This window comes from Bufo bufo, chromosome 3 (assembly GCF_905171765.1).
Source record: "Bufo bufo chromosome 3, aBufBuf1.1, whole genome shotgun sequence".
In the NCBI taxonomy this organism is placed as follows: domain Eukaryota; kingdom Metazoa; phylum Chordata; class Amphibia; order Anura; family Bufonidae; genus Bufo; species Bufo bufo.
In genome coordinates, this window is record NC_053391.1 from 555,411,635 (window position 1) to 555,434,073 (window position 22,439).

The window sequence follows — 22,439 nt, forward strand, 5'->3', positions numbered from 1 at the left end:
AGTCCGAGCATTCTCATTTTATATACTAACCTTTTATGTGGTACAGTGTCAAATGCTTTGGAGAAGTCCAGATATACGACATTTATTGATTCAAGTCTAGAACTTACCTCCTCATAGAAACTGCTTAAATTAGTTTGACATGACCGATCCCTCATGAAGCCATGCTGATATGGCGTTATTTGCTTATTTTCATTGAGGTGCTCTAAGATAGCATCTCTCAGAAAACCTTCAAACAGTTTACCCACGACAGATGTTAAACTTACCGGCCTATAGTTTCCAAGCTCTGTTTTTGGCACCACATTTGCTATGCGCCAATCCTGTGGAACACTCACTGTCAGTATAGAGTCCTTAAATATCAGAAATAAGGGTCTGGCTATGACATTACTTAATTCTCTTAGTATCTGTCAGGTCTATTGGTTAATACTAAGTCCAGTATGATGGTCCCTCTAGACGGGTCCTGAACCAGTTGGGAAAGGTAATTGTCTTTGGTTATTGCCAAGAACCTTTATGAGATATACAGCTTTCAGTTTCCCAGTCTATATCTGGGTAGTTAAAGTTCCCCATAATAACGACCTCATTATGATCTGCCGCCTCGTCTATCTCGTTTAGTAGTAGAATTTCTGTGGACTCTGGTATATTAGGTTGCTTAAAATAAACTCCTATTTGTATTTTATTATTGTTATTGCCTCTATGTATTTCTACCCACAGTGACTCCACATGGTCATGTCCCTGTTAAAGGGGATATTAATTATTGATATTTATGCAAATCTCAATAATTAATATTCATAAATAGGCGTGAGTCGTCTAGTGATGACTCTGCCTATTTATACCTAAATCATAAATATATATCCGTGACTAGGTTAACTAACTAGCTACCTCTACACTCCACTGAACTACACTACGTGCGACTTACTACTATACTACAGCGGCGACTACTAAAAACACCATACACTGTATTATGAACAATAAAGAATATTTATTACACAATATAATTATACAAGTCTAACAATACGCTATATCTATATATATTTATATGTATAGATCAATGGATATAAATATATATACATATAGACGTACACACCGCAGTATAGAAACAGTACTACAATAAACACAATACAAACCTAACTACACTACACACAATTACCATTCCACCCCACACACTATCTATACATTACAATAATACATTTACATACTCACAAATATCGGTAACCCACCCGCCTGGCTACTTACTGTCCCTACCAGATACAAGGGGTTAAACACAATTGTGGCACTGCAGGAGAAAATACATTCAAGCCAAGGTACACAGGTTAACATCTGGTATGGCAGGGGTTATCAGGGCAGCAGTAGCAGGGATCAGGCATTGAAGGGGTTAATGGTCAGGGCTCTGCAGGGAATGATGCAGAGCAAGGGAACAGAGCACTGAAAGGGTTAATGCTCTGCAGAGACTTGCAGAGCAGATGCAGGGCAGCAGGCTGACTGTGGACTGGGGCAGCAGGGCCGGGGTTAAGGGCAGCAGCAATGCTGCTGGGATCACAGGGTCCACAGGGGGGCTGCTGGGCACTGAAGGGGTTAATGGCAGGGGGCAGTGAGAATGCAGGGGATCCCAGGGCAATGCAGGGAAGGATTAGGGGTTCAGGGCAGCAGGGGTTATGGAGGAGGCAGGACAGGGAAAGCGATACTTAGTCAGCTGTTCAACTTCTGCTCTGTCCTTCTGCTCTCCTCCTCTGGGCTGCTCTGGGCTCAACTTCTCTGGACTCAGCTCCCTCCAACTCTCTTCTGAGCGCTGCCAGCCTCTTGCTCCGGATCAGGTATGTGCAGGGCTCAGTGCTGCCTGCGCTCTCTCTCTCCTCTCTTCAGAGCGCAGCACATCGCTGCCTGCGCTCTCCTGTATGGAGGATGGAGGGGTCCCGTTCTGAGCGCCGGATGTGCTCTCCTTCAGGGGGGGTCCCGATCTGCCCGAGCTCAGTGCCGCTGGGGTATTTAAACCCTGCGGCGTTCGCTCCCGTTTTCCCGCCCTGCACCAGCCCGCGCTCCCAGGCAGGGAATCCTTTGATCCTCCTGCCTGTGGGGATATCGCACATCTCTGGCGTTGTAATTACAGCGCCGGAGGTGAGCGGCACACAGGGGCATGGGAACTTCTGTGCACAGTTTAACTGTATATATACACTTATAGATGCTTGGGGCACATCCATAAGTATATATATACATATAAAACAGGGGGTCTGAATGGGCAGCAATAAGCCCACCTATACATATATTATATACATAGAGATGTATGCTGACAAGGGGCATACATACATCTCTATGTATACACCTACCACCTGGACTGGCCCATGCAAAAGGGCCAATATATATGCATATATGTTAGGGCATATATACATATATATTTAAATCCAACACTTCCCTCAACAGTCCCTCACTTATATCTTCTCGGAAGGGCAACATTTGTTTGTAAAACACCTAGGGGGGAAAATTTATCATAAAAGTGGCTTCAAAAAGTCACAAGCTGTGTGTTTGTGACTTTTTAAAATGCGACTTTTTGAAAAAAAATTGCAAGTGCCTCTTTTTACACCATTGTCACCACTTTTCTAACAGGCGGCATGACAAGGGTAGAAAAGGGGCGTGAACAATAGCAGAGACAAACTTATCTCCATTTAGACCAGTTTTATGGCGCTAATTAAGCCACATATCTACGGCAGCTCTGAGCTGTCTTAGATTTCTGTTTAGGCGCAATGACTGCCAGAGGATGCGCCTAATTTATGATAAGGCCTGCACCTCGTTATAAATTAGGCACACCCTCCAGCAGCGCAGGGGATATCAAGACTGGTGCCGAAAGCACTAATCTTGATGAATCTCCCCCTTAACGTATAACCATTATTTTATGCAGTCATGTCCTGGGCTTCTAGATATATTGATTTCTATTGAAATCCAAGTAGCTACTTCCACACTTATTGATGTCACCATTGGAACTTCTATTAGCTGAACTTGTGTATGGATGCTTAGGGGTCTAATGTAAGTCCCTGGTCGGTCTGACACATCCTTGATGAACAACTAATCATTTGCCCATTGATACCAAATCATGTTCCATATTGTACATGCATAGATTCGTTCAATCATGTCTCACATAATGAGAAAGATGAATAGTAGGTTTTCTAACTAGACTACCAGGGAGACCTCAGAAACAAGGGTGGGCTCTCTGGTAATGAGTGACCTAAAAAGCAGCCCCATAAAAGCTAGTATGCCTGACAGTGGAACCTGTCAGAAGTTAAAGGCAGGAAAATACAGAGCATCACTGGGTTTAAGCGAGAAAGGCTGTGTATAAGGATTCAGGGGCACTGTCATCTATGGCAGCCGTCATATTGTGAAGCCTTAGCGCTCTTTGTAAAACCATGTCATCAAATATGTCTGTTTTTGTAGGAAAGCTGAGCAAATGTTTGGAGAACAAGAAGTGTGGTCAGTTGTTCCAGAAAGAGATCGCAAAGAAATTTACGATGATGTACTCTTCTTTCTTGCAAAAAAAGAAAAGGTGACTAGTTTCATATACTGTACAACATGTCTCATTTCTGACCCTTTTCACTTGCAACATGATCTCTGTGTGACATTTGCTTGGGAGGTTTTCGTCCATAAACCCCCATTTTGCAAAACATGCACTAAAACATCCAATGACAATGCTTTGTTGCAAAATTTATCCAATCAGATCAATGGGCAACCGTGTGGTATTTGGTCACAGCAAGTCTCTCATGGTGGAGCAACTGTTGGCTAGGTTCTTAACACTATCAGTCTAGTTAGTTATTGTAATGATAATCAGAATGCCCTTGAGTTTTTTTCCTTCAGGGAACTTCAGTATGGGATGCTGACCTAAGAGCAATCAGAACTATGCCAGTTTTCTTTTGGACCTAGTACAGCTGAAAGCTGGAAGCAAGGTTTGTTTTATATCTGTCTAGGAACAAGCAAAGCAGCTGAGGAAACGCAATGTTCAAGCACTGAAAAATATCTTGGATAATATGAGCAATGTTAGTTTCCAAACAACATGGTCAGAAGCTCAGCAGTACCTAATGGATAATCCAATGTTTGCTGAGGATGAAGAACTGCAGAGTGAGTACATAACAAAGGAAAACCTATGAGAGAGTGAAGGATTCAACAGTGGCAGGTTCTTCAGACTCTTACTAAGTTGGTGGTTCTCTTGTAAAGGCTAGGTGCTGTAGTCACTTGATATATTTTTTGTAGATATGGATAAAGAAGATGCACTTATTTGCTTTGAAGAGCATATCCGAGCTCTGGAAAAAGACGAAACTGAAGAAAAGGAAAAAAGTCGGCTTCGTGAAAGGCGCCAGCAGCGTAAAAATCGTGAATCTTTTCAGGTACATCCTAAGTTGGTCATACATATTCCATAAATAGCATTCAATGCGGCTCACATGCCTTTTTCTATTTACTACGTTTTCAGTTACACAAAGTGCATGATGTTTTATGTGCATTAACCCCCTAGCAGTTTTACTCAGGCTTTGGGAAAAGGACCTAACAGTTCAGCCTGAACAGAGGTTGGGCAGCCGGTGAGGGGGAGGGCTGCTTTAATCCTTCATATCTCGGGCTGTGTCTGGCAAGCTAAACTTTAAAACAAGACTAGGATCACAGAAATATCTCCTCACTACATCATGAGATATAGCCTTTAGAAATCGGGTCGGGAGTAATAGTAGCTGAAAGTGATAGCAGATTTCAGTTGCTATTTACTCCCGACCCGAGATAGTGTTTCGATCCTGGTCTCATTTTAAAGCTTAGATTCTCAGCTTTCAAAGATAAGACCAAAACTCAGATAAGACCAGGCCCACATATCTAAGTGATACATACCCCAAGATATGAAAGGTTAAAGCAGCCTTCCCTTCATCAGCTGGCTGTGATCTCAGGCAGGCTGAAGGAGGAGAGGGGGTAGTGGAGGAACTGACAAGCTGCAGGAACAGAAAAAAAAAATCCCCTCTCATGATAAGAATGATCACTAGAGAGAAATCTAATATATTAGCCTTCACACAGTTATGTCATCAGAAAAATAAAAATGTACTGAATCTTGGATTCTTGGAATGCAGCAACATAAAAACAGATCATTTTGTAAAAACAAGTATTATAGCATAAATTTGACATAATCATACGGACCCATAAATCATATTATTTATGCCACATAGTGAATGCCATAAAAAAATCCACCAAAATAATGTTAAAATTGCTGTTTTTTAATTACCCCATCAAAAAAATAAAATAAAAGTAATTTAATATACTATATGTAGCCCAAAATGGTTAAGAAAAACTACATTTCTTCCCGCAAAATTCAAGGTCTCATATACCTAAATGAAGAAAAAATAAAAGAATGATGACCCCCTGTCATACAGAAGAGGAAAAATGTTACTGGTCCTAAAAGGGGTTGTGCCAGTAAAAATATTCTACCTTTTTGAAACCGGCACCTGGATCTGAATACTATTGTAATTGCATGTACCGTAATAAAAATTTGGTTTAGCCAGTGAGCTATTCATTAAAATGTATCTGTATAGCGCCACCTGCCGTCTGTTTAAATCTCCAACTGTCACCAGCCCTATCTTCTCTTAGAAGCCTTAGCAGTAACAGGGAAAGGACTGCTGCCAAACTGAAATAAATCTAGCAGAGCAATGAATGGGGAGAACTCTGGATCCATGTGAGGTACAGGGCTGGTTCTAGCTTTGTTAGAAAGAGGTTGTCACGTACTATATGATGTCTGAGTTAAAAAAAAATTACATCACTCATGGCATAACCCCTTTAAGGCTAAAATTAGTTATGTCACTAAGGAGTTAAAATGCATGTCAGTCTCCTGATTTTTTTTGCTGCATATATTTATTTAAGACATAATTTCAGAATCTACAATAACATTTACATTTTCAGGAGGGTGTTTCCAAAATAATGTGACTTGAGGGTTAAAGGGAGTCTTTCTCCTTCCCCAAGCCCTATGAAATACAGTACTACATGAACAGTATATGGCTGACCCTGACTCCAGATGACTAAGGGTGGGTTTACATCACGTTTTTTACCTCCGTTTGATGCATACGTTAGAAAAAAAAAAAAGGATACAAAAACGCAGCACACTAAGTTCTTGTATCCTGCACAGTGCAGTAAAAAAGTATACAGTGGTAAAAAACCCATACAGTTTTTTTCACAATGAAACTATGGTGAACGGATGCCACTGTATGGCATCAGTCTGAGGCATCTGTTTAATGTATACATTTTTTCTATACTTGGATAGGAATAAATGTGATTTGAACCCAGCCTAATTTATATATCCATACTCACCCCTGTTCCTCCACTGTGCACTGGTAAACTGGCGCTTGAATATATTGTGAGGACTCATGAGCATGCAGATATCATGGAGAGGACTCTGGGATTACTCATTTCAATGTATTCCAGTGCTGGTTTGTGGGTGCACATCGTGGGAATGAGAGAGTGGGGGTGAGAATGGACATACAACGTAGTGATATAAGGTCAGGGGCAGCACTACTATTTATGCTTGGGGGGGGGGGGTAACACATTGCATTTAATGTTACTTTGATTTATTTTATAGTTTTGTTATGAGAGATTCTCATAGTAAAGACAGCAAATAGTGGTGCTATGCCGTTATACTGTATGGAAGCCCATTATTTTTATCCCTCTCTAACACAATGATAAAGCACTGTTCTTCTGTACGTTCCTTTTGCAGGTGTTTCTTGATGAGCTGCATGAAACAGGACAGCTACACTCCATGTCTACTTGGATGGAGCTGTACCCGTCAGTAAGCACTGACACTCGCTTTTCTAACATGCTAGGACAGACAGGTGATTCTCTTTACCCTTGAATTCTAATTTTAAGAAGAGAGTGATCTGTTATTTCTAGGGAGGCGACTAATAATGTTACAGCTTCTACTGGATGAAGGGTTTTTGTGGTCTACAATAAATGTAGGTCATTAATGTGCAATGAACTGGCATTTTATAATAAACTTAACTTACCTGTATGCTCTGTATCTCAAGAGTGCAACTCTGGTCACATGACCCCATCCACTAAAGGTGGAGGTCCTTCCACCAACGTCACAACCACTTCTTCTGCCTTTTGGTCCGGAGCACGTCACCACCGTAGGCTGTCAAGTCGGAGGTGCCAGAGTCCTTACTCCTTACAGGTGGGTAGGACTGTGGAGGGATAGTATTACAATATGGCATTAGGTATTGTACTCACCTGAGTACGTGTGCTAGGCACCACAGCTCTAAGTTACAAGCTGAGTTGCTCACTTGGTGATGACCCTGACTGCAACGAAGGATCCAGACCAGGGGGACGTCGAGAAACGTGGATAGGTAAGTATGAAACGCAGATCCTCACTACGGCGCTGTCATGTGAAAGAACATTCTCCAGAGAGATGTCCAACATAATCAGTAAATAGTTTCTTTAATTTGTCCTTTGGTGGTGACATGCTCTGGAATGGAAGACAGATGAAGTGGACAGGACATTGGCGGAAGGGCTGTGTTGTTTATTAGATGGGCTCATGTGACCGGAGTTCCGATCTCAAGATACAGGTAAGTAAAGTATATTACAAAATGACAGTTCGTTAGGCAATAACTGTATTTATTGTAGACGGGAAACCACCTTAAAAGCTATAGTACATTTATATATGAAAAAAGAAAGGGGAATTGAGCCTAGTTAGCCAGTGTCATGTTTCTTTGGTTGTCTTTTCTTACAGAGGAGTCGTAATATAAGAGGGAAAGTCGATATCATCATTCCAAATTTTTTTTTTTACATTAGAACATTCTGAAGTAAACAGTTTTCCCCTTATAAAATATTCATATTATGTGAAATATTGTGCATTACCATTGACCTACATGTTTTTTTTGGGACAAAGCACAAACAGTAAGCGCGCTTACCTTTGAAAATCAACACATTGGATGGCTGGTTGTGCTTCGTCCAATAAAACCATTGTTTAGTACATTACCATATAGACAGTAATACATAGACAAATATCACTCAGATTGTGAACAATAATCATCATGTCTATGGTCAGCTATATTAAATAATTTGGTAGAGACTGTTCTTGAGGTCATCTTTTTTTTTCAGGCTCTACCCCACTTGATCTGTTTAAGTTTTATGTGGAGGATCTGAAGGCTCGATTTCATGATGAGAAAAAGATCATAAAAGATATTCTAAAGGTGAGCATGGCAGACTAGCCATAAGCTGTGTCTATATATAGATAAACATCATATATTCATCACGTACAGGCATCACATTGGATATTTTTAAGTCCGGTCTACACTGTGACTTGCCATCATGCACAAATCACAGTAAAATTGCAAAGCTAAAATAGTGTGACCGTAGTTATTTCCTATGGATTGAAAAAAAATATGAAGCAACCTATTAATGCTTAGAAAATATTCACCATTGCAGTTGCATTTTACTCATTTTGGGCAAAAAATAATTTTTTTAATTGGTCTTAATTAAAAATAGTCAGCCGTTCTGTCACAAAGGGTTGACTGTCTGTAAATCGTACTTTTTCTTCCACCTTGTGCCTTCTAATAAACCTTATTTCTAAATTACTAAAAGGTCATAAACACTTATTTAAAGAGTAACTAAACTTTTAGGGGGCTACTTTCACACTAGTGTTTTTACTGGATCCGGCAGGGTTCAGCAAAAACGCTTCCGTTACTGATAATGCAACCATCTGCATCCGTTATAAACGGATCCGGTTGTATTATCTTTAATATTGCCAAGACGGATCCGTCATGAACTCCATTGAAAGTCAATGGAGGACGGATCCGTTTTCTATTGTGTCAGATTGTGTCAGAGAAAACTGATCCGTCCCCATTGACTCCGCATCCCAGGACGGAAAGCAAACTACAACATGTTGCGGTTTGCTTTCCGGTATGGGAATGCAACTGAACGGAATGGAATTCATTTTGGAGCATCCTGTTCTCTTCAGTTCAGTTTTGTCCCCATTGACAAGGAATAGGGACAAAACTGAAGCGTTTTTTTTTTCTTCCCGGTATCGAGTCCCTATGACGGATCTCAATACAGGAAAACTAAAACGCTAGTTTTTTTTGTAAAATGTCCTAAATTCCCTAATAATACTTTTCTAATATACTTCATTAATGCATTTTGAATTTTTAATAGAGTTTTCCCTCCCTAAAGCTCATCTTTCCCTGTGCAGTTAAAATCCACTTTTCTGTACCCTGCTGACTTCTCAGCAATGTATGGAGTACGGAGTCTACAGTTTATCAATGGGGACAGGGGAGCACCCAGGAATTTTGTCTAGGGGGGGTCCGAAAGGCAAAAAATGTGGCACGTGTAGCGCGCTGTGCCAATTCTTTTGCCGCCCATTTTTCAAATGCGGGGGCGCGTAGGTTGTTGTGCTGATTCTTTTGCCTGGCCATTTCTAAAAGCTCTGTAGGAGTGGAAAAATGTGCGCGCTGCGCAATTTTTTAGCCCTGTTCATTATTAAAAGCCCCTCCTACATATAATAGGCCACTCCCAACAAACACTGTACAGCTGAAATTCTATTGTTGAGGCCTGTCTCTACACATCATACGGAGAGGGGAGGGTCTGTCCTGGCTGCACTGCCTGCTTCACATTATACAATAAACAGCAGCAGACTACAGCCAGGAAGCTCCTCCGCTCTCCTCCCTCCCCAGATCCTGCTCAAGGCCTGTGGTCACCCCCCCACCATCTGCCACCCGCCTGTGGCCTGCTGCCCCCCTTGGCCGTCCTCACCCAGCTCTGAATTCTCCTTCTGCAAATGTCAGAGGGAGGAGTCGGAGCATCTCCTCTCCTACATAGCGCCACATACCTCTTACATCCAGTGATATCAGCTTTGTTGTAGACGTTCTCTTTCTTTATCTTCTCCATTCAGACCAGACCGCCATGATGATTTTTCAGCCATCTCCAGTTTCTGCAGAGATTGACAAACAGACATTAGTTTCCCACATTTCCATCATCTCCACATCTTCTGAACACCCTTTCCTGCCACCCCCAATACTATACTGCAGAAACAGTCCCCCGGAAATACTACTACCACACAGATAGTGCCCCCAACACTGTGCCCACTGTGCCCCCCAATACTATACTGCAGAAACAGTCCCCCTGAAAATACTAATACCACACAGATAGTGCCCCTTCAACAATGATTGGCACACAGTGCTCTAAAAAATAACTGCGCCCAGACACTAATAGTATAAAGATAATGTCCCCCAAAAATAATTGTTCTAAGCTGATACTGTGCCAGGGTGCCTACCCAAAGTAACAGTTCTCCCCAAAATCCCACCAATATAAATAATTCTCTGCCAGAGCACACTTAGTAGTAATAATGCCCCTTTAGTGCCTATACTAGTGATCAAGTTCCTCTTTGCCCCGAGTAGTAGTAAAGCTCCCTATAATACCCCCTAGTAGTAATAATTCTCCCTATAATATGACAGTACATGAAATACCCCCACTATAGTGCCCCAGTAAATGCCCTCATAGTGCTCCTCTCCCTCTTCCCCATAGTGTCCCCCCATAATATGCCAGTAAAAATTGCCCCTTAGTGCCCCCAGCAGATGCCCCTAAAGTGCTCCTCTCCCCCCTAATGTGCCAGTAAAAAATGCCCCTTCTTAGTGCCACCAGATGCCCTCAATAGTGCTCCACTCCCCCATAGTGCCGCTCTCCCTTATAATGCCTCCCATAATGTGCCAGTAAAAAATGCCCCCTTAGTGCCACCAGATGCCATAATGCCCCCCATAATGTGCCAATAAGAAAAAAGGCCCCTTTAGAGCCCCCACTTCCCCTTAGTGCCCTCAAATAATGCCCCCATAGTGCCTCCCATAATGTGTCAATAAAAAAAAAAAACCTTTAGAGCCCCTATAGTGCTCTTCTCCCCCATGGTGCCCCCCCCCCATAATGTGCCAGTAAAAAATGCCCCTTCTTAGTGCCACCAGATGCCCCAATAATGCTCCACTCCCCCATAGTGCCCCCATAATGTGCCAGTAAAAAAATGCCCCCTTAGTGCCACCAGATGCCATAATGCCCCCCCATAATGTGCCAGTAAGAGCCCCCCATAATGTGTCAAAAAAAAAAAAAAAAAGCCCCCTTAGAGCCCCCATAGTGCTCCTCTCCCCCATGGTGCCCCTCCCCCATAATGTGCCAGTAAGAAATGCCCCCATAGTGCCCCCCCCCCAAAACAATGGGCAAGAAATAAATGCCCCCAGAGTGCCACCCCCCCCCCAAAAAAAAATGGGCAAGAAATAAATGCCCCCAGAGTGCCAACTCCCCCAAACAATGGGGCTGTAAGAAATGCCAGATGCCCCCATAGTGCCAGCTCCTTCCCCCCTTCCCCCCCCCAAAAAAAACAACCTAATACTTACCTTCATTAGCAGTGATGCAATGCAGGCAGTTCCGGCCTGTTTCCCCCGCTGTGTGCTGCTCGGCTCAGGTGGCGCGATGATAATGACGTCATCGTGCCGCCTGAGCCAGCCTCTGATAGGCCGCAGGCACAGTCATTTGTATCGCTTACCTGAGGACGGCGATACAAATGAATATGAAGATGAGCGCTTCCACAATCGAAGCGCTCATCTCCTACTGCCCCCCCCCGCTGCCGGCAACTAGAACCAGGGCCGTGCCGCCTGTGGTGATCGGCGGTGCGGCCCTGAGGGATAAAAATATAAAATATATTAGTTGGTTGTTCTTGGGGGGGGGGGGGGTGCACCCCCTTGTAGGTGCGCCACTGAATGGGGACACAACGCATGGAGTACGGTCAGGAGCACACATTGCTGCTCCTGCCCATGCCCCCTAGAACTTTCCTAAATGCTGGCATAGCACATGGGTACCTTGTAACCATGTGTTATGCCAGGATTAGCTCAGCTGTGCCTGCTTCACTAAGCTAAAAGTCCTGCATGTCAGCTTTTAGCTTAGCGAAGCAGGAAGAAGAAGGAGCCCGCTCCGCTTAGCTAATCCTGGCATAGCACAGGATTACAGGGTACCTTTGCTTGAAAAGTCTAATAATGATGCCACATGTAGTGCCTTGAAAAATTATTCACACCCCTTGAACTTTTCCATTTTTTTTATGTTACACCCACAAACTTAAATGTATTTTATTGGGGTTTTATGTGATAGACCAACACAAAGTAGCAAAGTATGTATGACGTGAAAAGAAAATCTGAATAGTGTGGGGTTCATTTATATTCAGCCCCCTGTACTCTGATACCCCTAAAATAAAATCCAGTCTGACCAATTTCCTTCAGAAGTCACCTAATTAGTAAATAGAGGCCACCTGTGTGCAATGTATTCTCAGTATAACTACAGCTGCTCTGTGAAGGCCTCAGAGGTTTGTTATAGAACATTAGTGATCAACAGCATCATGAAAAACAAGGATCACACCAGACAGGTCAGGGATAAACTTGTAGAGAAGTGTAAAGCAGGGGTAAGGCTATAAAATAAACTAAGCTCTGAACATCTCATGGAACAATGTGTCAATCCATCATCCAAAAATGGAAGGAATATGGCACAACTGCAAACCTACCAAGACATGGACATCCACCTAAACTGACAGCCCAGGCAAAGAGAGCACTAATTAGAGATGCAGCCAAAAGGCCCATGGTCACTCTGGAGGAGCTGCAGAGATCCACAGCTCAGGTGGGAGAATCTGTCCACAGGACAACTATTAGTCATGTACTTCACAAATCTGGCCTTTATGCAAGAGGCAAGAAGAAAGCCGTTTTTGAAAGCAAGCCATAAATAAGTCCTGTTTGCAATTTTCCACAAGCCATGTAGGGGACACAGCAAACATGTGGAAGAAGGTGCTCTGGTCAGATGAGACAAAAGTTTAACTTTTTGGTTTAAATGCAAAACGCTATGTGTGGTGGAAAACTAACACTGCACATCACCCTGAGTACACCATCATTTTCTTCCGCAGGGACATGGAAGCTGGTCAGAGTTGTGTGGATGAGGGAGCTAAATACAGGACAATCCTGGAGGAAAACCCGATAGAGGCTGCAAAAGACATGAGACTGGGGCGGATGTTCACCTTCCAGCAGGACAACAACCCTAAACATACAGCCAGAGTCATAATGGAATGGTTTAGATCAAAGCATATTCATGTGTTAGAATGGCCCAGTCAAAGCCCATACCTAAATCTCACTGAGAATCTGTGGCAAGACTTGAAAATTACTGTTCACAGATGCTCCCCATCCAATCTGACTGAGCTTGAGCTATTTTGCAAAGAAGAATGGGCAAAGATTTTAGCCTCTAGATATGCAAAGCTGGTAGACACATCACCCAAAAGACTTGCAACTGTAATTGCAGCAAAAGTTGGTCCTACAAAGTATTGCCTCAGGTGGGCTGAATACAAATGCACACCACACTTTGCAGCTTGTTATTTTATAAAATTTTTGAAAACCATGTATCATTTTCTTTTCACTTCACACATACTTGCTACTTTGTGTTGGTCTATCACATAAAATCTCAATACGTTTGGGGGCGTAACGAGGAAAAAATGTGGAAAAGTTTAGGGGTATGAATACTTTTTCAAGGCACTGTACATGAGGATTCTCCTGAGTATGGTAGTATGTTTAGTTCTGATTCACACAACTGTGGTCAGCCGCATCCCCTGGGCATCATAGTGTTTTATGATACAGTCAGTCGGTCAGTGGGCATGGACCGTGTTTCCCAAGCCGATCACGGTCATGGGAATCAGCCCCTACATCTATTCTGTGTTCTTCTCATTGTACGCTTTTATTCCTCAAACAGGATCGGAACTTCAGTGTTGAGGTGAATACTACATTTGAAGACTTTGCACACATTATCAGTTTTGACAAGCGAGCAGCGACACTTGATGCAGGAAACATCAAGTTAACATTTAATAGTGTAAGTGTTACAATAGGATGAAATAAGCTGAAGGGACAAGAAGGAAATAGTCTATATTGGTTATTTATTCTCCTTCATGATATCTAGCTGCTGGAGAAAGCAGAGGCTCGGGAACGTGAGCGCGGAAAGGAGGAAGCTCGAAAGTTTCGAAGAAAGGAAGCTGCATTTAAAAGCATGTTGAAGCAGGCGGCTCCACCTCTGGAAATAGACAGCAACTGGGATGATGTAAGTGGTGGATGACTGGAAACTCATGTGCCACCAAATTGTGGGCAAGCCTTACAGATTCATACATCTTTGTCATTAATTATGCCACAACAAACATTTATCATCCATCCACAGAATAGGTGATAAATGTATGAACGCTGAGAGTCTGAACACTTGGCCTCCACAATCAATAGAACAAGGATCTTGGAACTCCAATTTAGTGATCAGTTGGGATTATAGTGGTCAAATCATCATCCCACTGATCATACATTTATCACCTATCCCATGGACAGGTTCCCTTTAGATGATACAATTCTGCCACAGTAGGGGGAGCTTAGGAGTTGACTATACTGTTTATACAGCGAACATAATAAAGACACTATATGCAGTGAGCCTCAGCCAGCTCTAGTGGTGCTAGAATATAATTATTTAACTTGAGGGTTTGGAGCTCTGTTTTCGAAAAAATCGGGGTAAGTCAGGATGATGACCAATATGCCATTACAGCTCCCACTGACTCCTGACTCTGCCTAGTTATCTAGCTAAGCTGGAAATATTTAACCACATGCCTAGGTAGATTTGCCATTGGTGGTCTCATAGAGTTCGGTGACTCTAAGGTTAGAGTTCAAATGTTGACTATAATGGTTACTTGGCTGTCTTAGATATGAGAAATAGTTGAATGGAAATGTAAAAGACTTCACACAACAATCTTTTTATCGTAGTGGTGAATTCAGTTTACTGATTAGTATTGGGCCTAAGCATCATATGCATGAATTGTAAATCATCTTTTGGCCAGGCAGTGTTTTATTAATTACTATGGGTCCCAAAATTCAGCCTCATCATCATGTTTCAGGTTTCTAGAATTTTTAGTGAGATCCTACATATATATCTGCAGGTGCGAGAGCGTTTTGTTGGCGACAGTGCTTTTGACCAGATTACAGTGGAATCGGAAAGGATCCGTCTGTTCAAAGAATTTATGCTGTCTATTGAGGTTTGACCATTACTACTGCATTATGAATGGTATATTTCATAGAACACTCATGCACTCCATGCTCAGAGCTTATAAATATTCACACATTATTGTGCCAAATGACTGTATTGAGGGTAGTTCTGTACAAAGCATAATTGGGCTACCACAGAGGTGTGTGATGTAAGGAAGAAGATTTCTGTACACAAGGCACCTGCCAGCCTATACAGCAGTGCATGGAAGCCAAACTGCCATATAGGCAACGTATGAGCCCATAGGTGTCGAAGAAAATCCTTAAACCTACTAAGTAATCTAGATTCCTTGCAATTATTAAACAACAGAATAGAATGCATTGCTTTTCACAGTCATTACATTCTGTGCTTAAATCATTACTGTAAGGCCTCATGCACACTGCCGTTGTTTTGGTCCGCATCTGAGCCGCCATTTTGGCGGCTCGGATGCAGACCCATTCACTTCAATGGGGCCGCAAAAGATGCAGACAGCACTCCGTGTGCTGTCCGCATCCGTTGCTCTGTTCCGTGGCCCCGCAAAAAATAAAATAAAAAATATAACATGTCCTATTCTTGTCCGCGCTTTGCGGCCAAGAATAGGCATTTATATTGAAGGCTGTCCGTGCCGTTCCACAAATTGCGGAACGTGCATGGACGCTTTCCGTGTTTTGCGGATCCGCGATTTGCGGACCGCAAAACACACCACGGTCGTGTGCATGAGGCCTAAGAGTATGTTCACTCTTTACTAAAAATTAATTCTTCATTAAAAAGTTTTTTTTTCTGCAACATGCGCATAGATTGTTACAAACCTCATTTAGATATACGCAATACTTACTAATGAAAATTAGAAGCTCTTTGCGCACATTTTCGAGCAAAATTGTGTCAGTTCCATCTACCAGATACAAGGTGATTTCCAACAGACAGGACCTAAGAGACATCCCTCTCCTCAGCCTGAAGCCTACATATAGGAGAATGTAGAATCCAGCTATGTTATACTCTGATTAGAAGCCCTGGGCAGGAGTGCACGGGAGGCAGCCACTGCCCCAAATGTACAAAGTTAGGCTACCCTGTGTTTTTGCTGTATGGTTTTGAGAACGCTTCCATTATAATAATACAACCAGTTGCATCTGTTCAGAATGGATCCGGTTGTATTATATCGAAAATGAAGGATCCTGTTTTTTTTTGTGTCCATAAAAACAATATCTGCCACCATTGACTTACATGGCTTTTGGTGCCGGATCTGGCTTGTTCAGTTTCCCATGCTGCTCACAAAAACGCTGCTTGCGGCATGGGAATGCAACAAACTGGAACGGAATGCGTTCTGGTGCAATCCATTCCGGTTTGTTTAGTTTTGTCCCCATTGACAATGAATGGGGAGAAAACTGAAGCGTTGTGCTGCGGTTTTGAGACCCTATGCTGGATCTCAAAACTGGACAGCACAACCCATGATATGAAAGTAGGCTTAGACCAGCACCTCCAAACAATATGTACCGTAATAAAGTACAGGTGCATGCTACCATGGCTGCAATGCAAAAGGAAAAAAAACACTATGCAGCAACCCACTGCTCCATGCCCAGACACATGTAAATCCTGGAAACATGAATAAATCTAAATTGCATTATTGTTATATGCATAAGCATGCACCTGTACTTTATTTCATATTGTTTGGAGGTGCTGGTCTAGCTTTGTTTTTTGCATTGTACATTTGGGGCAGTGGCTGCCTCCCGTGCACTCCTGCCCAGGGCTTCTAATCCGAGTATAACATAGCTGGATTCTACATTGCACTGTATGCTGTAGGCGTCTGGCCCAGAAGATGCAAGTCTGTTAGTGTTGGTCCCGTCTGTTGGAATCCTCCTTGTAGCTGGTAGATGGGCCCAACACAATTTTAATCAAAAATGTGCGCAAAGAACTACTAATTTCATATAGTGAGTATAGCAGTTATGCAATTCAGATTTATTCATGTTTTCGTTTAGATAAAGTGGACATTTCTGGAACCAATCTCTCCAAGTAAGAGTCCAGACTTCTGGTTAAGAATTTTTAAGAATTGCTGTTCACTCATAGCCCACATGCACCGCTAATAAAGATGTATTCACATAGACCAGTGGTTGGAGATTCTTCAGTATGCTGACTGAAGGGAGTGAATACTTGCCATTCAATTATTTTGTGTGTAATATTTGTAGTAAATGTAGATTTGTTTTCACTTATACATTATACATACATGGTTTAGTGAACTTCTTTTCATATAGTATATCCTATCAGGAAACTCTGAGATAATATTTAGGGTCTCCTGTTCAGGATCCTCATCTCTTGGCCACAGTGGAGAACGGTTACACAGTGCATCTCTCTCTCCTGTTTTGCATTACATAGAAATCCATTGCCATGAATAGGCAAAGTGTAATGCTTAATTTCTCCTGTAGTGGCGCTGCAGGGATATGAACACTTACTGCCAGGTTTCCCGCTGATTATGGGTGATCGCTTGGGATGATATTGTCAAAGGACCCTTCTAATAAGTATGGATTGTCCACAGAGGACCAGTCCTTCAGATAAACTAGTTTCATTATTCTGCTTTGCATCTAGTGTTCTTTTTTGCAGAATGAATGTCAGCATCATCATTTTAAGGGCAAGAAACACTCCAAAAAATCCAAAAAGCACCACCGCAAGCATTCTCAGTCACCCAGCCCAGCAGAGTGGGGGAGGAAGAAGGTTCCAGACATCTCTACATGGGATCCCACTGGAGCAGTGGAGAAAGTAAGTGACATCATTTTAAAGTGTGTGTTTCTTCATTGTAGCTCCCAATTTGCCTAATGTATTGAACATTTCCAACATTTTTTAAGTAGAAAAGCCTAAAAACAGAAGATTAATAAACATGGCATGAGCCTCGCTCATGAATCTGGTGTGTGCTGTACTTGGGAAGAGCCCAGCGCACCATTCCTATGATTCACAGGTACTAATAGAAATGTGCTGTGTACATTACATTACTACAATGAGGGGGCATTCAAAATACTGGTAGAAAGTGTAATCAATATAATAACACGTGTCATAGATTCTGTCTGCTACCAGCAATACTACTTTTTTGCATTGCAGAGGATATACATGAATCTGCAAATGAAGTTTTGAACCATGTTGATACCAGGGTAAACAGCGCCAAAGAAAAGATATCCTGCTTGTACATCTGTTTGTAAATTGGTTGCCAGGTCTGGATAACCTTCTCTCCTATACTCTGTTAGAGCTCGGTCAGCTATTAGAATGGGCGCCGCTGATCAGTTCTGGAGGGCTGGATATCTCTATTGAAATCAGTGGGCACAATGTAGCATGGGGTTAAAGAAATGGAGCAGTAATATTAGAAAAAGAGAAACAAAAATCTGTGAATTTAACAAACAAAAAAATGTATTAAAATTAATATTAGGGGTATTTCACCACTGGATGGAAATGGCCAGGGAGGATCGGCCATAGACCTTACAGGGAAATTCCCCGGTGGGCTGATGCCCAGGGGGCCGCCTGAGCCCTCCTCACGGCCGGCCAGTGGACGTTTTTGGAGATGTATTTTGTGCTGCTGGCAGTATTTTGTGATGGACTGTGGTATTTGGCTCTGTTGGGGTGGTATAATGTACCACAATATGGTATTTCTGGCCCTGCCTTCCATGAATTTAGACCCAATTACAAAACAGGGCCACTTTTAGTATTTTTTGCATAAATCTGCATCAAAATCATCAAATACACATTTGTCTCAGACTTTGCTGGAGATTTGCATCAGAGTTCTACACTGTGCATTGCATTGCAAACCTAAATTAACAAACTGTGGATTTAAAATCTGCAAATTTTTTATGCAGCGTGTGGATGAGTTTGGTTTGAATTTCACTTTGCTAGTACTGTAAACCCGGCGGATTTAGCACCTGCCAGTCTGCGTCATAACATTTTCAGTTTGTATGCCATATGTGAACATACCCTTACATTGCTGTTGTCTCGGCAGCTAGATCTGTTAGTAATCTTGTTGCTCTGTTCTTACACTAAGAACCAGCTTAGCACTTGTCTAAAAGCATTATGGAAGCTCACAGAGACTGGAATTACATAAATAGACATGTGAGCTGAACACTGACCAGACAGCTATATGACCACTTTACTGTCTACTGTCTACCTTTCCATTGCTTGGGATTAGGGATCGACTGATATTGATTTTTTAGAGCCGATACCGATAATCTGTGAACATTCAGGCCTATAGCCGATAATTTATACCGATATTCTGTGAATTTTCATTTTTGAAAAAAAATAAAAAAAATTCCTACACAAATCTGATGAAAATGAATATGTTTATTGTTAACGTGTAGTTTTTTTTGTACATCTTTCTTTTTCATTTATACTTAATATTTTGTTTTGTTTTTTACTAACTATTAGCCCTCTTATGGACTAGAACCCTTGTCCAATTCACCCTGATAGATCTCTATCATGGTGAATAGGACCTCACACTCTCCCTGCTGTCCTGTGCTCTGTGCAGACAGCAGCATGGAGCTTACTATGGCAGCCAAGGCTTCAGTAGCGTCCTGGCTGCCATGGTAACCGATCGGAGCCCCAGGATTACACTGCTGGGACTCTGATCGGAACTGCCATTGAGGAGGAGGGAGAGAGGAGACCCTGTGGCCACTGCCACCAATGATTAATACTGGGGTTGGGGAGGGGCACACTGCACCACCAAAGTCTTTAATACTGGGGTTGGGGGGGCGCACAATGAGCCACCAATGAAGATAACTCGCAGATTAATTCATATACAGGAGGCGGGTGCTAGCTTCAGAATCACATAGCCGGCTCCCGACCTCTATGAGCGGTAGCTGCGATCCGCGGCACCTGAGGGGTTAACTACCGCAGATCGCAGCTACTTGTCATGGAGGTCGGAAGCCGGCTATGTGATTCTGCAGCCAGCTCCCGCCTCCTGTATATGAATTAATGAGAGAGGTATCTTCATTGGTGGCGCAGTGGCCACAGCTCCTCCCCTCCTCTTGTCCTGCCTCCTCTCATTGGTGGCAGCAGCAGCACAGGGGGTGTCACGAGTAGGAGGTCCTAGGAGAGACCACCGCGTCGTCAAGCAATAAACAAACGGAAATCAGGTACAGACACACAAGAGTTTATTGCACAAACAAAAACCAGGGAAGGCAGCACAGACAAAACATGAGCGCTATGTACCGTCAGCACAGTGGGAGAAAACCCCCACTGCGCCACTGTCTAGTAATACTCCAGAGGGGCGTGACTAAGCAACTCCTGGTATTCACTAGAGCCCCAGATGGTAGGGTTAGGCTTTGCAGCAGGAAGTTGCCAGGGTCCACTCTGGAGCATGAACTAGACTGTGACAGCAGGAACGAATGGACAACAGGTACCAGAAGGTACCGACGGCACATAGGCATACATAACATAGACACGCAAATACAAACAGGGCAACTAATAACACAAGCAGGAGTACATAGCAAGGAAACAGGAGTGACAATGAGCAGAGAAGGACTTGCTCCACCAGTAGTAAACTGCATGGCCTTACCCATGGCACTCTGCTGCAAAGAAAGGTGCAGCAAGGGCTTGCTGAACAGAGACATGAATACACACAAGATAACTAAAACATAACTGGCAGAACAGATAACAGAAACACAGGAAAGAGGACATCAAAGAGGACGGAAATGAACAAGGAAACCCACAGAGCACAGACAGACAGACACGGATCCCATGGGTCAGCAGCATGGGAGAGTGAGTACAAACAGGAGGAGGACAAGACAACACACACCAGGATAGCTGACACAGAACTGAGGAAACCTCAGCCTTATATACAGGTTCCATGGGTGCAGCAGAGAAGCCACACCCATGGAGCAGACAGAGGATTAACCTCAAATAGGCACACAGGGGAGTTAACCCATAAAGAACCACAAATAACACAGGAACGAAACTTCAGCGAGGAGCGCCGAACGAGCAAGGACGGAAGGTCACAGTTAGAGGTAACGACTGTGACAGGGGGAGGGAGACACTGCTTCCTTCTCCCCTATGCTGCTGAGGGAACCAGTGGCGTCGCCAGGGGGGGGCCACGGCCCCCCCTACATCACGCTGTGCCCCCCCAACTAAAATGCCCCCCCAAGTGAGCTGCCGCAGTCGGGCACAGGGAGATGAGCGCTTCCATTGCGCTCATCTCCATAGTAATCTGCCTGTGCTGCGGCGGTGCAGGGGAGGGAGAAGCGTGTCCCTTCCCCTTCCTCTGATAGGCGGCAGGCACTAGGCTGGCAGCCTATCAGAGGCCGGCGCTGGCGGCGCGATGACGTCATCGCGCTGCCTGAGCCATACAGCGTGGGACACAGGCCGGAAGAGGCCTGCATCGCATCGCTGACATGGAGGTAAGTATAAGTGTTTTTTTTTTTATTTTTTTACAATAGTTTTACAGGCACATTAGGGGGGCTCTTGTTACTGGCACATTGGGGGGCTTATTACTGGCACATTGGGGGGGGGCTTATTACTGGCACATTGGGGGGCTTATTACTGGTACATGATGGGGGGCTTATTACTGGCACATGATGGGGGGCTTATTACTGGCACATGATGGGGGGCTTATTACTGGCACATGATGGGGGGGCTTATTACTGGCACATGATGGGGGGGCTTATTACTGGCACATGATGGGGGGCTTATTACTGGCACATGATGGGGGGCTTATTACAATACTGGCACATGATGGGGGGCTTATTACTGGCACATGATGAGGGGCTTATTACTGGCACATGATGGGGGGCTTATTACTGGCACATGATGGGGGGCTTATTACTGGCACATGATGGGGGGCTTATTGCTGGCACATGATGGGGGGCTCTTGTTACTGGAACATTGGGGGGGCTCTTATTACTGGCACGTGATGGGGGCTCTTGTTACTGGCACGTTATTGAGGGCACTTATTACTGGCACGTTATTGAGGGCACTTATTACTGGCAAATTATTGATGGGCACTATAGGGGCATCTACTGAGGCCACAAAGAAGGGGTATTTTATATGGGGGGCTCTGTACAGTAGCATTTTATACTAGGACACATTATGGTGGGTACTATGGGGAAGGGGGGGAGAGGAGTACTATGGAGTCATCTACGGGGGGCACTAAGAAGGGGTTTTTTATACTGGTACATTATGGGGGGCACTAGGAGGAAGGGGGGAGAGGAGCACTATGGGGGCATTTACTGGGGGCACTATATAGGGGTATTTTATACTGGCACATTATGGGGGACATTAGCTCAACTGGGGGCATTACAAGGGGGTATTTTTTGCATTGTCACATTATAAGGAGAATTATTTCTACTGGCGGGGCATTATGGTGGGCTTTATTACTCCCCCATGGTATGAACCCCTAGTAGCAGCACCAGCCTCTCCCTGCTCTGTGACCCCTCTGCCCTTTT

General features: G+C 43.5%; 1 protein-coding gene across 12 annotated transcripts in view; it reads left to right on the plus strand.

Annotated features, from left to right (window-relative positions):
- PRPF40B (pre-mRNA processing factor 40 homolog B) overlaps positions 1-22,439 on the plus strand; it is a 99,948-nt gene that overhangs the window by 65,462 nt on the left and 12,047 nt on the right. For 11 of the 12 annotated variants that reach the window (XM_040425477.1, XM_040425478.1, XM_040425485.1 and 8 more), the window contains 9 exons: positions 3,418-3,526; positions 3,945-4,095; positions 4,228-4,361; positions 6,710-6,824; positions 8,089-8,180; positions 13,741-13,857; positions 13,945-14,082; positions 14,954-15,049; positions 17,629-17,784. In XM_040425477.1, coding sequence (XP_040281411.1) covers positions 3,418-3,526; positions 3,945-4,095; positions 4,228-4,361; positions 6,710-6,824; positions 8,089-8,180; positions 13,741-13,857; positions 13,945-14,082; positions 14,954-15,049; positions 17,629-17,784 — 1,108 coding nt within the window. Of the gene's footprint in view, positions 1-3,417; positions 3,527-3,944; positions 4,096-4,227; positions 4,362-6,709; positions 6,825-8,088; positions 8,181-13,740; positions 13,858-13,944; positions 14,083-14,953; positions 15,050-17,009; positions 17,044-17,628; positions 17,785-22,439 lie in introns of those variants that run through there. The other variant, XM_040425489.1, reaches the window with a different exon arrangement.